The 17,565-nt window shown below is 36.0% G+C and overlaps 1 protein-coding gene across 1 annotated transcript in view; it reads right to left on the bottom strand.

Moving 5' to 3' along the window:
- CSRNP3 (cysteine and serine rich nuclear protein 3) overlaps positions 1 to 17,565 on the bottom strand; it is a gene marked incomplete at both ends in the record, with an annotated part of 169,797 nt that overhangs the window by 15,222 nt on the left and 137,010 nt on the right. The window contains one exon of the mRNA XM_081262149.1: positions 1,662 to 1,921. Coding sequence (XP_081118275.1) covers positions 1,662 to 1,921 — 260 coding nt within the window. The remainder of the gene's footprint in view (positions 1 to 1,661; positions 1,922 to 17,565) is intronic.

The following is a 17,565-nucleotide window of genomic DNA, read 5'->3' as shown; positions in this document are numbered from 1 at the left end:
TAACTATTACTAGATTACTACATGACAAGCTATCATAAATCACAAAATAATGGTGTACTGCTACTGGAAAAACTGAGGGATTTTCATTGAAATATGCCAAAAATACTGGCAAAGGAAATGTAAGTCATTCTCTAGGCTAAATTGTGCCCAGTTTAAGTGATTGCCTTGTAATGCAATTGGGAACAAGACCCATGCATAACTTGCAAAATATATACAATAACATGTTTCAAAACACATATCACACCTCTGCTGGTTGATTTCATAAAAAAATTTAGGTAACACAGGTGGCTTATGATACTTCAGGCATTTAATGCATACCCCTTTTTAAGTGTGTTGGATCACCTGAAAATATTTCCTTTCTCACTAGATAACGATGGTAGAATATTCCTATGTATTGATAGGGTGATGGACTCACACAAACATAAAGAGCTCTGAGTTGACAGAAGACATTTTCTCAATTTCTGTACTTCTCTCCACTTAATCTCTAAAGTGGCTCAACATCAAGAATCTCTACTTAGATGCCTTCCCAACACCTCTTGAAAACTCAAAAGCCTCTCAAACTCAGTATGTCCAAGAGAGCTCTCATTATCCACCCCACCCACTATCTGTGCATCTTCCTCTGTTGTTTGTCATTTCCTGTCACAGCAAACAATACTATTACCTATGCCGCCCATTCCATTTTGCAACCCAGAAACGTAATTGTCATTCCTGACTATCCCTCTCTTCCTTCCAAATTCAGCCCATCATTAAGCACCATTGATTTTACTAATTTTCTCCTCTTCCCTTTCTCTTTGTCTCCCCTGCTTCAGACTAACCTAACTGGTCATCACCTGTCTTCTACACTATGGGATGCCTTCTACCTGGCCTAATTGCCTAGGTTCCCTCTTGTCCTAACATGGCCTTCCCTACTCCCAAACTGTTATCACACATTACAAGAACTGGATTGCATTATTTTAGCACCCCAACCCTGATTTTAAAACTGTTGACTTTTGATGTCTTTAAGACTATGAGGAAAAATTACCTTAATATGTTTTTACAAAGCCTAAGCCCTTCTCCTTCATGCTGATTGACCATTCTCACCTCTGCTCCAGTTAAATAAACCTTGTGGGCTCACTGATCCCTCCCAGCACAAGGCATCTCTGGCTTTCCTAAAGCCTGAAACTCCTGCCAATTCTCCTTGCCTGGTTACCTCTTCAGATTTTCATTTCACTTCCTCAAGGAAGCATTTCTTGATTTCTTGTGCCACATGAATTTCCTGTTTTACATTTTCGCAGTGCTTTACAACTTTCCTTTATAGCACTGAATGAAAAAACAAATCAAGATTTTATTTTGTTTGACACCTTGATTAATATTTTTCTTTCCTATTAATCCGTAAGTTCCTGAGAGAGGAGACTGCATCTATTTTTGGTTACCCATTAGCCCCCCAGCACAGGCTATATGAGCAAGCAATGTTCAGTGGTAAATATTTGTAAAATAAATGAAAAAATGATGTCAGGTACGTTTCCCATGAAAGACTATATTGTTTTGCTTAAAAAAAAAAAAAAAGACTCAGCAGGCAGTCAGTCATGTAAAATGCAGTTCCAGCTATGACTGTTTAAAAAGTTGACTCAAATAGTTATAAGGATGTGGAGTTTTGCAGAAAGTGAGTTTATACTTCTTACCTTTAGTTTTAAAGAGTTCAGCTTCTCCTCCCTGAGGTGCTCCCTCAGCATCTCCCTGTGCAGCCTCTCCTGCTCCCTAGCAAACTCGCCAAGGGTGTACTGGCGCACACTGTTGTGGCGGCTGGACATCCCCAGGGTGCTGCCCCCTTGGCTGGGCACGCTTGTGAAGCCTTGCCTCCGGGTGAAGTAGTACACGGTGACACAACTAAAATGCACATTCTTGGTCCTCAGCCGCTTCTCCCTTTTGAGAATGGAGGAAGCTGGAAGGAAAAGAAAAAAATCCGGTCAACACCAAGGGTAGCGGTCCTCAGATGAGGTTAAGAAAATACCCCTTGGTCTTGAATCTATGTTTGCTCAACACTTCTGGGCCCTTAAAGATTCTAAAACTCTTGTATCCCAGAGTTGAAGAAAAGACCTTTTAATTTCCTTTCGTATACTTTTTTTTTTTTCTTTTTGTTTCTATGGCAGGGTAGACTTTTAAGTGTTTCTATAAGGGCAATCCAAGCAAACTTTCAAACTTGCCTATATATTTGTGGATTAGTGGCCAAACTTAATTCCTCACTTCCCCTAATTCCTTGCAATTTGGTTTTATGATTTTTACACAAGTTGTATTGTATGATAATAAGGATAGACATAATACAAACTTCCATACCTTTAATCTCATTTCCAGAAAATGATGTTCGGCATTAAAAAAAATTTGGCTAATTACCAAAATATAGTTACATGAGAGGAATAAGTTCTAATGTTCGACAGAATAGTACAGTGATTATTGTTGACAACAACAATATATTTTCTACAGAACTAGCAGAAAGAAGTTGGAAATTTCCCAAGGCAAGGAAATGATAAATGCTTAAGGAGATAAAAATGTTAATTACCATAATATGAAAATTCGCACATTGTATGCATGTATTGAAAACTCACACTGCATCCCATAAATATGATCAATCATTATGTGTAAATAAAGATATAGTGCTTGCAATACTTAAAAAAAAGAAAATTCTAAAAATCAATAAAAATTCACAAAATGACTCACTGTTACTACTTAGATATACTAATAACCTAAACTAACAAAACTTTCATTTCATAAAATAACATCCCATTAAACAGCATTATAGAAAATGGGATTTTAATCCAAGAACTGAGAAAATTGCAATGCCACAAGATATTTCAGAACTCTTATATTTTTTATCTTTTATTCTTTAAATAACAAAGATTACATCTATTTATGGTGTGCAACAATGGTGTTCTGATATATGTGAACATTGTAGAATGCCTAAATAAAGCTAATGAACATATCCATTAACTTCCATACTTTTTGTGTGTGTGGTAAGAATCAGAACCTTTATCATTAGTCACAAGAATAGCAAAATACACAGAATATACAGAGCATCAATGAGAGTTGAGATACACAGTAGAGTTGAAAAACAGTCATATTATCCACATAACCTTTGGAATTGGAAAACATGGTAGACATTAACAGGCCCACTACTTTTATTTTATACTGAAATAACCCAGGCTAGGGCCTTTGAGTGACTTCTTTTTATAATTTGTTTCAGAATTAAACTCCAAAGTTCCAAATCTGGTGCCATATTTTACCAGAGACTTTCCCATATTTAATTAAGAATAAAATCATGCTATAATGGGCTGATTCTCCCTCCCTCCTCCCTCCCATATGTTCAAGTCCTAAGCCCCAGTACCTCCGGATGTAATCTCCTTAGGAAACAGGCCTTTAAGGTGAAACTGAGTTAAAATGGGGTCATTTGGGTAAACACTCAGCCAATATGACTGGTGGCCTTATAAAAAGGTAAAATATGGACACAGTTGTGGAGAGAGGGAAGATGATATGAAGGGACACAGAAAGAATGTCATTAGGAGAGGGACACAGAGCTGCCATAAGACAAGGAGTGTCTGAAGCTACCAGAATATGAAAGGGAGCTAGAATATGAAAGGGAAAGCCCTTCCCTTTCAGGTTTCAGAGACAGCATGACCACCCTACTAATATGATCATTTTGGTTTTCCAGCCTCCAGAATTGTGAGAAAAGACTTTTCTTTATTTTAAGCCACTCAGTTTGTGGTACAGTTTTAATGGCAGCCTCAGGAAACTAATACCTGTGCTCAAGCAGAAAAACAGAAAGAAACCAGGAACTGAGAAGCAATTCCTGGATGCCAAAGTAATTAATACATTAACATTTATGGAGTACTTCTCATGTGTTTTACCATGCAAAGACTTTACATGAATTGTTTCACTTTATCCTTACAACTCTTTGAGTTGATATTTTTTATGGTTGCATTTTTAGGACATTAAATCACTAAAAGTTGAATAACATGGCCAAGGTTATTTAGTGATGAATTTGGGATTCGCTAGCCCAGAGCCCAAGCATAGGTCACAGGTACCAAGTCACTGTGAGATTTGAAGCCACCCTACTGTTGATTAGTAGATGGATACCTGGCTGCATATCACCTCTGGTAGATACTACCTGCTGCTGATTTCAAAGATGACCTTGATTTAGACAGTGTATAAGCAGTGGAATAAAAGTCACTACAGTATCACTTAGAATTTACCTAAGAATATTCTTTCAAGCAGCTACAATTTCCTTTGTCTCATTTTCGAACCATAACAATCAAGGCAAATATAAGAGAGGTTACTATGACTAATCTCATTTTGTGGATTTGTTAATTCAATAAATATAAATTGAGCATCTACCATGTGTCAGATCCTTTCTAGATGGTTGGAATACATTGCTAAAAAAAATCAGGTAGAGATGCCTTCCTGCCTGTAGCTCCCATTCCAGGAATGAGAAACTCAGAATGCAGAGACTCAGCAGATTAGAATAGAATTGTGACATTAGCATAAAAATTCAGCTCTCCTAACATTCTCTCCTTTTCTACTGTTTGAGTTCCCCAGAAGAAATTGACAGAAAACAAATGCTTTCAAATATGTACATAATTTATCCATTCATTTGTGTATATATTCATTATAAAATACTTACACTCCTGGCAGCACAATTTTTGAATTTGATTTAAAAGCTCTGATCTGCTTCATAACTGTGTTTAAGTCATGTTGAAACAGAGAAGAATTTGTCAAAATGTAAAAAGATCACTACAGGAAGCAAAATTCAACAATCTGTCCAGTAATCTGACACCAGATCTGACAACCTCATCTGTCACTAATGTACAGGAGGCTAAGAAGAGCCTCTGGTGTTTAGGTGATAACCTTCCATCTTTGTTGTTCTTGATATCATAAAAAGGATGGCCTTAAGCCATTATCTTTCAAAGCCATAAATGTACAGATAAAGAAACAGGTTTTAACGCTCTCACTTAAAACAGTTATTTTTAAACATCTCTGATGATATTATTACTTATTGTTTAGACCATTGGTGGACACTGTAGACAAATTTATTTTTAAATAATTTAATAAGATCTATATGTTTACTTTTATATTATAAGAATTCTTCATCCTTTTGGATAAGTATCTCTACCCTATCCCACAATGTCAAATGATCCTTTCCCCAAAAGCCAGAATGCAGAGGTGATTCTCTGAGTCTTTGAGGATGACAGTAGCGGCAGAAAGCAGGAGCCCTTTAGCTGCTTCCTTGGCAGGGCTTATATTACTGAAGTGTATAGGAACAGGGCTTCCTCCGATCTGCTAAGATTTAGCATTCAAACATGCTTCTCTGTGCTAATTTTAACATTTGCATATTATAAATAACACTGTAAAAACAATGATCCCAAAGACTATGGAATATATTCAAAGAAGAGGTTTCCCAAAACTATAAAATCAGCCTAACTGAGGGTACTTAAAGTGTGGCTTTCTTGAACTTAGGAGCCACCCCAAACTCCCACAGCTCTCCTCTGATGATTGAATCAGATCACTGGAATAGGACATTCTGAGATATTTCTTGCCTCCAGGCTCTACTTTGACTAACATCACAAAATGAAGTCAAAAAAAGAAAAAAAGAGTCTGTGTTCTTCAAGCCTGGGAAAAATAGACTGAATTCACTCAGCACATCTGCCTTAGGGAATCTGAAACCTCCCTGATAAAATACCTACCTAGTAATTTATGCCCTTTACAGAATGAATGAACTCTAATTTGTGTATCTATAAAGTTCAGTGTTAGCTTTACTACTGTGAGGTCAAGAGCAAGGAAAAAAAAAAAAAAACAGGAGAATATGGCTTTCATTACTGCTTTGAAAAATAATTAGTGTTTCATATTCTATACCAATTTTTAAATGCCTTTCAATTCCTTTTCTTTCAATGGAACCATAGTTGCCACTGAAGAAAAAGAGTCTAGGTGCAAAGGTACTATACATATTGCCTGGACACAGCTCTTAGGAACAACCACATGGTCAGCACATCAGGACATACTGATGTTACTATAAAATGATCACCTTTATAGAGGTAATATTGATCTTTGCAATAAAGGAATAAATGACAAAGTTATTCCTATTAGCTATCTGCAAAAACTATTTATTCTAATAAATGCTTGAAAAATGAATAGATAAAAGATTTGCAAAATGGACTAATTCACAGTACCAGGATAAGAATGTAGCAAAATAAGGTAAAGTGATCCATACTATAAATTATACAAGGAAAGGATTCTTGAACAGAGTGGATGACAACTCTGCAAACCGAAAAATAGGAATTGCACAATATTTCTAGTACCACCCAAGAAAGCAAGCACTCTGAAGAGACACATGTTCTACATATTCTGATCCCATACAGAAGATGAGTACACCAAGGTGTCAAAGTTGAACCATACTAGCTTCTAAGAAACTACAACCAACTTCGTTCCATTTTCACATTCATAAACCACTTGTTCATAAAGGTTGGAAGACATCTTTGATTCTACAAGATTCTCTTAAAATAAGATTTTCTTATTGAAAATAATCAAAATTTCTTTCTGATTTATATCTCAGTCATTTGTGAACATCATTCATATGTATGATTCTACTGAGCTTGGTGATCTCTGCATGCCCAGTGACATTCACATATCTGGGCCTACAAAACTGAAGACCAGATTCTCTAACACTAATCCCACCATACAGCAGCCAATCTGGAGCAAGTGTTTGAGCAGCAAGCTGAGCACCCTCTTTAGACACACTTGCTGTCATCAGTATCAACAACTATCAGCAAAAGTCCTGTTAGAGATGGAAAAGAAGAAATTAGTAGAACAAAGCTATGTATTTTGATACTGAATTTGGCACATGGAGGTTGAAAGCTCATGTCAAACAACCAAAGAATGGTGAAAATTTTCAATTTTACTATTTGGGTCAAAAATCAATTAAAAAACAAAACAAAACAACTTTTGTCTCCTATGCCTTAAGCTCAAAAGGAAAAAGCCAGATGATTTGTTAAGTCTATGGATGGAGTTTATTTTTCAATTTGGGAAAAATTTAGTACAAGCATAGTGAGATGGCTGAACTAAACTTGTTTTCTTGGTAAATCTTGGTTGATAAAAATTTGTGTTTTTAAATTATACAGACCAAATTAATCAGACCCAAAGGTGTGCCTGCTATTTCTTGCTTAATGAAGAACAAATTCAGATTGAATCAATGTTCAAGTCAGGAAGCTTAGCTTACAAACAGAAAATCCAGATTCATCAGAAACTATATTATACATAAATTAACAAATTAGATATTAAATAAATTTTCAGTGGTTGATATTAAGATGAATTGAATCTTTATAAATGTCTTCTCATCATCTTTAGCAATTAGAGAAATGCAAATCAAAACTACTCTAAGATATCATCTCACTCCAGTCAGAGTGGCAGCTATTATGAACACAAACAACAATATGTGTTGGTGAAGATGTGGGGGAAAAGGAACACTCATACATTGCTGGTGGGACTGCAAATTGGTGCAGCCAACATGGAAAGCAGTATGCAGATTGCTTGGAAATCTGGGAATGGAACCACCATTTGACCCAGCTATCCCTCTCCTAGGACTATACCCAAAGCACTTAAAAACAGCATACTACAGGGACACAGCCACATCAATGTTTATAGTAGCATAATTCACAATAGCTAAACTGTAGAGCCAACCTAGATGCCCTTCAGTGGATGAGTGAATAAAATATATGTGGCATATATACACAAAGGAATTTTACTCAGCAATAAAAGAGAATAAAATCATGGCATTTGCAGGTAAATGGATGGCCTTGGAAAAGATAATGCTAAGTGAAGTTAGCCAATCCCCCCCAAAAAAAAACAAATGCCAAATGTTTTCTCTGATATAAGGAGGCTGACTCATAGTGGGGTAGGGAGGGGGAGCATGGGAGGAATAGATGAACTCTAGATAGGGAAGAGGGGAGGGAGGGAAAGGGAGGGGGTAGGAGATTAGCAAGGATGGTGGAATGTGATGGACATCATTATCCAAAGTACATGTATGAAGACACGAATAGGGTGTCAGCATACTTTATATACAGAGATATGAAAAATTGTGGTATATATCTGTAATAAGAATTGTAATGCAAAAAAGTACATGTATAAAGACATGAATTGGCATGAACATACATTATATACCAAGATATGAAAAAGTGTGCTCTATATGTGTAATTAGAATTGTAATGCATTCTGCTGTTGTGTATTTTAAAAAAATAAAACCAGTTAAAAAATAAAAATAAAAAATAAATGTCTTCTGAAAATTTCCTTGATCATATTTTCTCATCTTTCCCAACTTGACATAATTGTCAAGGTTGGCCTCTCTTGATCAGGGTGTCACCTACATGGTACCAAGTCCTAACTGCAATTTGGGAGTGAAAATGGGTCTAGCAACCAAGAAACACAAGGAGTGATTCCTTTGAAAATGAAATCTAGTTTGGTATCAAAAGCACACTTTCCTTGTTCTAATTGTCCCCCTTTATTCCAATGAGTCATATTTCAAAGTTTCCCTAATGTATTTGCCCCAGTCATCTCTTTAAAGTGATTTTTGCTCAAGTTATTCAGGGCAGTACATCATTTAAGTGAAAAAAAAAAACTTCAAAACGTGGAAACCACACCAAGGAACTGTCATGAGGCATGAGTGAATGAAAGGCAAAGCAAAAATAGACTAATTGAGAATGATTTCTTTCCAACCATGAATAAAATCCAAATTATCTTAAGTGTATGTGTTAGCTTTTCATTGCTGTGATAAATACCTAAGAAAAACAAGTTAAGGGAGGAGTGATTTATTTTAGCTCATAGTTCAGCGATATTAGCTCCTGCTGGGCTGGCTTCATTGCTCTGGGTCTGAGGGAAGGCGAAGCATCATGGTGCAAGAGTGTGGCAGAGACAAGCTGCTGACCTCATGGCATCCCTGAAGCAGAAAGAGAGGAGGAAGGGCCAGGGATAAGATATCAACCCCAAGGACCCAGTCCTTGCAAGTAGGTTCCAACTCCTGCAGTTCCCACCACCTTGCAAAAGCTATTTGGCCATGAATTCGTCAATGAATTAATATATTGATGAGCTAAGAACGCTCATTGATCCAATTACTTCCCCAAATCCACATTTTTGGGGACTAAACCTTTAACGTGAGCATGTGAGCTTTTGGGGAGCCCCTCATAAAGAAAGCATAATAGTATGCAATGCAAATTAGTCTATTACCTATGGCCAAGTCAATGCTATGTTATTCTATACTCAGTTCTGAAAAATATAAAACACAAAATCAAATAATGAAAACCATCACAAATACCGGGCGCATCAGACAGGCCAGAGTTCATTATCTACTCAATGTTTTGAAATTGAAGAGCTTCACCTTTTTAAAGAGATCATCAGAACTGAGACAGAGGCAGTAAGAAAACATCATGGAAATCATCCAACAAAATGTATGGCAAATTAGGGCCTTTAAAAAAAAAAAAACTACTGCCCTTATTACTGAGAAAACAGCATTCAAAAATAAAAATCAAGAAAAACCAGCTCCCACTTACACGATGCTCGTAATTTTAAGTCCGTGTCCATTTCTTACTGACATATTTGGTCTTTTATGTTCTGAATGATTCCTCACAATGTTTTTAATAGTATGGTGAATTTCTCCCCTTGGCTTCTAAATTCCATTTTTCCCCATCGCAAACCCACCTACCAATCTAGGAACTAGTAAATCAAGACAAAATAAATTATGATAAGCACACATAAGAAACAGTTGTCATTTTGATTTCAATCCTAGTGAAAGATTAAGTTTAAAATTCACAGATAGGATTAGGTAATTTAACCACTTAAAAATCATAAGTTTTTTTCCATTCTAGTATGAAGTTGAAAATATTCACAATGGATTACCCTTGAGACCAATAATGTCTTTTTGTGCATTGCAGATTCTAAGTGGAGTAATTCAAGATGAGACCCTTTGTTTAAATCACGACTTAATAAAAATAAAATTCTCACATAAGACTATGTGAAAGAATAGGTACTATATAAGATTGGGGCAGATACTGCATATGCATGTAAATGACAACAAAACAGCAAGTACAGAATGAAATAATATAAGATGACCCTTGAGGCTGAATGACTAAGGCTTTGTTTTGGATCATGAACATGCATGTCACGTTGTCATCTATTCAGTCTGCTGGCTATATCCACGTGAGCCAGCAAGAGATCCACATGGAGGGAACCAGCTCTCTTCTGTCTCCCCTGACAGGCACAGACCAAGCTGTTCAGTGTTCTATGAGCCGAATTTGCCTGTAGAGGGGTAGCCCAATCACCTACTTGGTAATCTCATCTTGGAAAAATATAAGGTTTGCTGATGCAAATTCTGAAAGCTGTGTATAAAAATTAAATTGAAACTTTGATCTTCTAGCCTTGATGCCATACAAAATTAAGGTGATTTAAGCCACAAAAGGTGATCACTTTTCAGGACTAGCTATTTTTCGTGCACACATTTTTATTTATTAAAGATGCCACCTCCTTTCTCCTAATCCTTATGAGTAGTCTTAACAAAAGTCAGGAAGGTATTTCATAATCATGCTTGTTAGGATAAGAGAAATAAATATTACACTTTAAAGTTATAAATGTGAAACAAAGGGGACAAAGATTTTTTTATAAAAAGGAAATTGCATTCTACTTTATATACAATTGACCTGACACTGACCCTCCCCCTTACATAGAACTGACATCCTCCTGAAAATGTGATGTGATTGCAGAAAGCCCTGACATTAAAACACCATAAATATTGAGGATGGTGAATTGTTAAACTAGAACAAGTTTAGATCAACCTATAGATTAAAATTATACCACTAACCGACCGATCCACTGATTTTCACTCTCATTTAGATATCTGACTTTCCATTTGCATCAATTCATCCATCATATTTATAGTCCTCGGCACCATTTAAGTTGATACATCAAAATACTCAAACAAAATAGGTGAAACACAGTATAATATTAAAAGGTTTTGCTAAATCTGTAAACTGCATTCTGCTCAGCAATGCCCCAAACAGACCAGAAGCTCGGATTTTTTTTTTTTCTCTCTCTCTCCTGTTCCAAATAATGAACAAGCCAGCAGAAAAAATTACTATTGAGAACTGTTTCATGTAATTTTGGTCAATGTTACCACCTCTTTTCACACTGTATTTATTTAGATAATATTAAAAACTTCCTGAAGAATCTTTAAGATTTCCCAGAGCTTTGTTAACATTTACATGTAGAACATATATCATTGAGATATTTGTCTTCTGTTTTTTAAAAGTCTTCTTTATTGTAAGCACATGGTATCACTAATAAATTAGAGAAAATATTTTTCTGTCCCGCTATCTGGAAAATAATAAAATATCAAATGATATAATCAATGAAATTTTAATTCTAATACTTGCTATTATCCATACACTTTACATTAATAAACATCTGCATTTCTCAGTTTTCTCTATTAATATAGTTTTAGAATTATGTTTATCTACCTCACAGGAATATTAAAAGAAATGATTACCTTTGTAAAAAATCCTTATGAATCGCAGATGGAAAGCATTACATATGCAGAGTACTATCTTGGTGATGCTGTTAAACCAGATAAAAAGTATGTTCCTCTATTATCAGTGAGAAAATAAGTACCACCTACTTCCCAGCTTATTTCCTTAATCTCTCACATGTACAATTAAACACTAAAACTTCATGTTCAAGAAACAAATTTCATTGCCACTAAAGTAACAGTTATTCCAAAATATACAAACCTATAGTCTAGTTTTATTAAAATCCCAACAAGGAAAGTATCTTAAGACCTTGTCGTTTCTTTGTGGGGAAAAAAGGTAGTCGTTACTACATATAAATAACCGCAGTTCTGGCTGCAGTCCAGGGTGTAAGCACTTTCCTCTGCTGTCTCAGCAATTCTCCCGATGTCAAAGACACATTAAAATAAATGGAAACCATATGGCTCCTCAGCAGAATACCCTCGCTCTTACAACCAAGAGGGCAATGCAATTCATTACCACCACTGGAGAAATATTTGGGGGACATGGAATATCTCAGTGTAAAATAAAGCCACATGAGGCATTCTCACACAATGACAGGAGGAGACATTTGCTATGCTTCAGCTCTCCTAACCTGCTTTGCTGCTTTTTACATTTTCTCAATACCTCCCTGATCCTCTCCTGTTAGAGGGATTAAACAGCATTTTCCACCTGCTCAAAGACTTCCCAAACAGTATTTCATCTGGTCCAACAATATAGTCCTGTCAAGCCTAATATATCATAATAATCTAGGTCATATCATAGCTAAAAACCATCAAAACAAAACAAAATAATCTTCCACAGCAACATAAGTCTTTTAAGATTTCTTGGAAGCTATTCTGGAGAGTAAGACTGGATCAAAGACTATAGACTTGAATTTTGAATTTTGGCAGGAAGGATAAAATCTGGAAGCATGATTTAAAAAAAAAATCATTAAGCCTAAAAAAACCTTTTAGTGTATTTATCCCAGATAAAAATCTAAATGATTAAAAAACTAAAAGAAATTAATCAGTGCTAATTTACTGGTTCCATATGTCTGAAACTCTAAATTTAAAACCTAGATCCAAAGCCGCAAAGTTAGAGTGGAGTTTAGAAGGCATCTGGTAGGACAGCTGGGGTTATAGGGGGTACTTTTTGTTTCCTGGCTGTCAATGAGTGATTTGGAAGAGTTGCAAACATGATAAACAAAAGGAAGGCAGTGAGATGATGCACTGCCTGTAATCCCAGCTTCTCAGTAGGCGGAGGCAGGAGAACTGCAGTTCAATCCTAGCCTGGGCAACTTAATGAGACCTTTTCTCAACATAAAAAAATAAAACGTTCTAGGCATGCAGGAGAGTGATAGTGAACCCCTAGGTTCATTCCCCAGTAATGAAAAGAGAGAAAGAGGAGAGAGAGAGAGAGAGAGGGAGAGAGAGAGAGAGGGAACTTTTAACAGATTTTTCTACAACATGTCATATAATTTGAATGAGCATATGCTTCCAATTTTCATAATCCTCCCAATACCTGTTATGGTCTGAATGATTGTGTCCTTCTAAAAGTCATTTATAGAGAGATGGATTGTGGTGGAGCACTTGCCTTGCACAGGTGAGGCACTGGATTCAATCCTCAGCACCATATTAAATAAAGTATTACATTTATTTACAACTTTAAAAAAAATGTATCTTTGTAGAAATCCAACCCCTAGGGTGATGGTAGCATCTGGTGAGACTTTGGAAAGAGGTTAAGTTATTTGTCACCCTCACGAGTGGGATTAGAGCACTTTATAAACTAGACCCCCAAAAGACCCTTACCTCTCCCACACTTGAGGACATAGCAAGAAGGTGCTGTGTATGAGGAAAGGGAATTAGACAGTGAATTTGCAGATGCCTTGATCAAAAAATTTGCAGCCTCCAGAACTATGAGGAAAAAAAAAATCTGTTGTGTATAAACTACCTAGTTTATGGTATTTTTTTTATAGCAGTAAAAATGAACTAAGTCAGTGTCTAACTCTTCAAAATGATGATAAAGGAACTGCCTGCACCCAATATCTGGCATAGAATTAGTAATCTACTAGAAAAATAAAATTGAACCTCAGCCAAATGTCACCTCTAAGAAGCCTTCCAAGAATCCCTAGAATGAGAAAGATGTTCTCATTCCAAAGGATCCCTGTCTTAATAATGATAAAAAAAAAATGTGTGTGTGTCTCTTGGCCACTCCTCAGTGAGAACTTTGGAAAGGAAGACTGTGTCTCAGTGGAACCCTCGGAGTATAGCATGTTAATAGGCACTGGGAGTCACTTGGTAAACGTTGGTTTAAGTATACTAAGTGAATGAACAACTGAACAATATGCTAAATATGCAAACAATTAAATCTCCTGAACTTCCTTTCTTTAATTTTAGATAAGATATTATCCAACAGTTCCCCTGGAATCCTCATGGGCAACATATCTTTCTTCCTCATTAATTTTTAGTTCACCTATTTTCCTGGGGAACTTTTCAAAGGGGAAAAAAAAGAAAAAAAAAAGTATTGGAGAGAGGACACATTGCCCTCATAGCTGGAGGACACACATAACTTTTGCATTAGGAACCATTTGAAATATGCTATATTTTACATATCAGAAGATCTAACGTAACAAAACCAACCCTGTCACCATAATTAACCTCTAAACAATCCATCGGTAATGAGCTTGTAAACCCATCTCTAAAAAGCAAGTTGCTGGTAGGGGAAAGAGTTACCTGAATGTTATAAAATGATTTTGAAAGAGAAATCCTGCTGATAATGTATCACTAATTGGTATTGACCTCCAGCAAAAACATGACTAAGGTTTCTGCCTTTAGCAGTCCATTAGTGATGGATACACAAAATGATTTTGCCTCTCGGTACTTAAATTGTCATCTGTGCCTTAAAGCAGTGACTGTCATGTAAAAAAAAATATCATATTGCTTAAGATTTATTAATTCTCTATGGAATTTTATAATACCTAGTCATGTTCGAAGACAGATCATTTTTTTTGTTTGTTGTAGTGATAGAGGTGATAAGATATGAGACCTAGTGGATGAGATCCTGAGCAAAGGGCAGAAATAAGCAAGGAGAATTTCAAATTTTGAAAGCAAGATAAAACTGAAACAACACAGTCAGGAATATAAGTTAAATAAGAGGAGGAATTTGTTGTCTGGGTCTCATTTTACCATAAAACTAAAAAGTTATCCTTCATGGATGGTGACAAAAGACATGAGACCCTTGGGTCAAAAAGAAAAGTATTTATTACTCAGCATAGCAAGCCACATGAGTATCAAAAATATATATATTTGTTACTTCTTGTTCCCTCAATTCTACAGGAGCTACAGGGACAATGTATAAGAGAACAAATAGCTGCTACAACACAGTAGGAGCTTCATTATCTATTGGTTAGAGCAAGTAGTAAGCATGCCTATTCTTTGTCTCAGATGGAGACATTACCTCATCTCTTAAGGCTGCTTGCTACAAACAAAACTCTGAGAAATGGCCCAAGTAAAGAGAAGTCAGGGCAGGGCATTCTTGGTATTTTCAGAATGACATGCAGAAGTGCAAGAAACCTACGGAGGAGGGTGTTCCAAGGGGATTTTGATTAACTTTATTCATGCAGGGTCCCAAGCACCCAGAATAGCATCTAGCATACAGTATTTGAAACAGATTTGTTGAATAGTGAAAACCCCCATGGAAATAGAGAACTACTCTCTGTAATCCCATTTTTAATTTCTGCAAGTAATTCCAAAAATGTTTATGGAAGTTTCTAAAAGAATTCAGCACATTGCAAATTTGAAGAATAAGGCTCTTTCATATGTTATTAATGTCATAAAGAATATGCATAATCATTTTAGATCTTCTAGAAAACTAAGAAGAAATAGAACTTTCCCTGAAGTGTATATGTCCAAGTCAAATTAATGATATTTGTTCGAATTTCCAAAAATAGTATCTCTTTTAAACATATATGACCTTAATATAAATTTTTGCTGCAATTTTTATTAGTGCCACTTTTACTCTTATTAAACGCCGTAAGTCTTACAAAACAATAATGTCAGAAGCACATAACTATCCATCATGTAATATGTGAAAACAACACTCAAAACACCTAAAGAAACAATCTTCCCCTGCAGAGAATCTACAAACTAAAGAATTCCTAAAGAATGCTTAATGAAATGTTTCTAAGCGTGTGAAGAATAGTATTTTTCCTGTAGATCTCTTTATGTCTCAAAGATATTTCCCTTTGTGAGCATTAGTAATCAGTTCAAAGATCTTGGGAATGATTTTGGCAGCTCTGAGAATGGTATTAACTACAGTTCTTCAATCACAGCTATGAGACTATATATATTATATATTCACCCCATCCCTTCAGGTACTATGGGATACATAGGAACAATCCCAAAGGATCTATGATTGCCTTGAGCTATGCTCCTCTTAAGATATACTAACTATTTGTTACAAGAACTATGCCCCCCCCCAAGCCAATGGTAACCCCAGGCTTGGACCATACAGAAGAGAAGGGAAGGTATAAACATTTTATTTTCTGTATATCTCGTAGGAGCTTATGTTCTTTGGAAGACAAGAGAAAAACTGAGCATAATAATGACTACTGCATTTTATAAGAGCAGGATTCAATCTTATTTATCTTTGAAGAGCAGCACTTTTCAACAGTTTCCATTTTATCATCTGGTACAAACTAAAATTCCCAATTTTTTTTTTTAATATTCTCTATTAACCAATTCCTCTGACCTCCCTCTCATGTATACAATCTTCGATGTCTCCAAGTTCAATTTTGAAGTCATTTACACAGGCAACATTTTCATGTCTGACCCTTGTCAGAGAACAATCCACCCACCAAAAGATCTCTTAGACTTCAGAGTAAGGAAAAGGGGGAAAAAATGAGAAGTGGAATTAATTTAAGGAAAACCTTGCCAAAGTCCCCAGATGCCTGGCCTTTGATTAAGGATTCAGTAGGGATAGTACAAGAATACTTTTGAGAGGATGTGAATAATCTTGGGAGTGTTAAGGGACTGTATTACTGTTCCCTGATGGTAATGAATTTAATTATATTCTTTTAAAATAAGTTATCCCCCTCTTTAGTAAGACATTGGATTTGAGAAAGGATAGAGGAAGTGACTCATATCTTTGAGTAAAGAACTCTTCTGAGAGAAGCAACCTGAGTGTGAATAATTCAGGAGTTCGCCAGGGTACCTCAGGGGTACCTGGGAAAGGTAAACGAGAACTTAGTGAATTGTGGTTGTGGTCTGGTTTAAATTTGCATGTAATTTATTACTTCAGAAACACATTTCCATTATGTTATACCCCAAAAGGATATTGATATGCTTGCTCAAAAATTTTAAAGATAGAGGTGTGGAACCAAAAGTTTGGAACTTTCTTGTTTGTGAGATAGATCTGGATTAAAAGACAAACTTGAACAATCTAGTGATGTTTCCATTTGTCTGCTTGCCATATGCCTCAGACTTATTTTAGTGCTTTCTGGGTATTAATTCACTGAATCCTCAACAATATGATCATGGTTTAAAGAGGTAGAGCTATACCAATTTTATAAATGACACGGAGAGGCAGAGAGGTAAAGTTATTTATCAAAACTTCACAGCTGGGAGCAGAACAGCCTGATTTAAATACAGAGTGTGTCAGTCTATAGCTTAAGTGGTTAAGCTCCACATTATACAGCCTCTCGTTCTTAGTTTTGGAAAAGTCTAATATTCTACTTCTTGCAGTCCATGAACACCTGCTCCCAGGACCCAGACTCTAGAATTAGGCAATGACAGTCTAATTGCATTATTAAGAAATCAGAGCAAGTTGCCTAAGTCTTAGAAACAGCTAGAAGAACCAAAAATGGTAAGTCACTGGAAGCCTCTGCTGCTTTACCAGACTGCAAGTGGCTTGGAGCTATAAATCAGAATGGCACAGGTTTTGGAGTCAGACGTGCCAATAGGTTCCTTGCCAACCTAGTTCAGCTATTTTACCCTATTCCTTATGTAGACTCTCCCTG

This window comes from Spermophilus citellus (assembly GCF_964194105.1).
Source record: "Spermophilus citellus genome assembly, chromosome: 11".
In the NCBI taxonomy this organism is placed as follows: domain Eukaryota; kingdom Metazoa; phylum Chordata; class Mammalia; order Rodentia; family Sciuridae; genus Spermophilus; species Spermophilus citellus.
The sequence above is the reverse complement of the archived record's forward strand: the minus strand, read 5'-3'. Positions and strand labels throughout refer to the sequence as shown.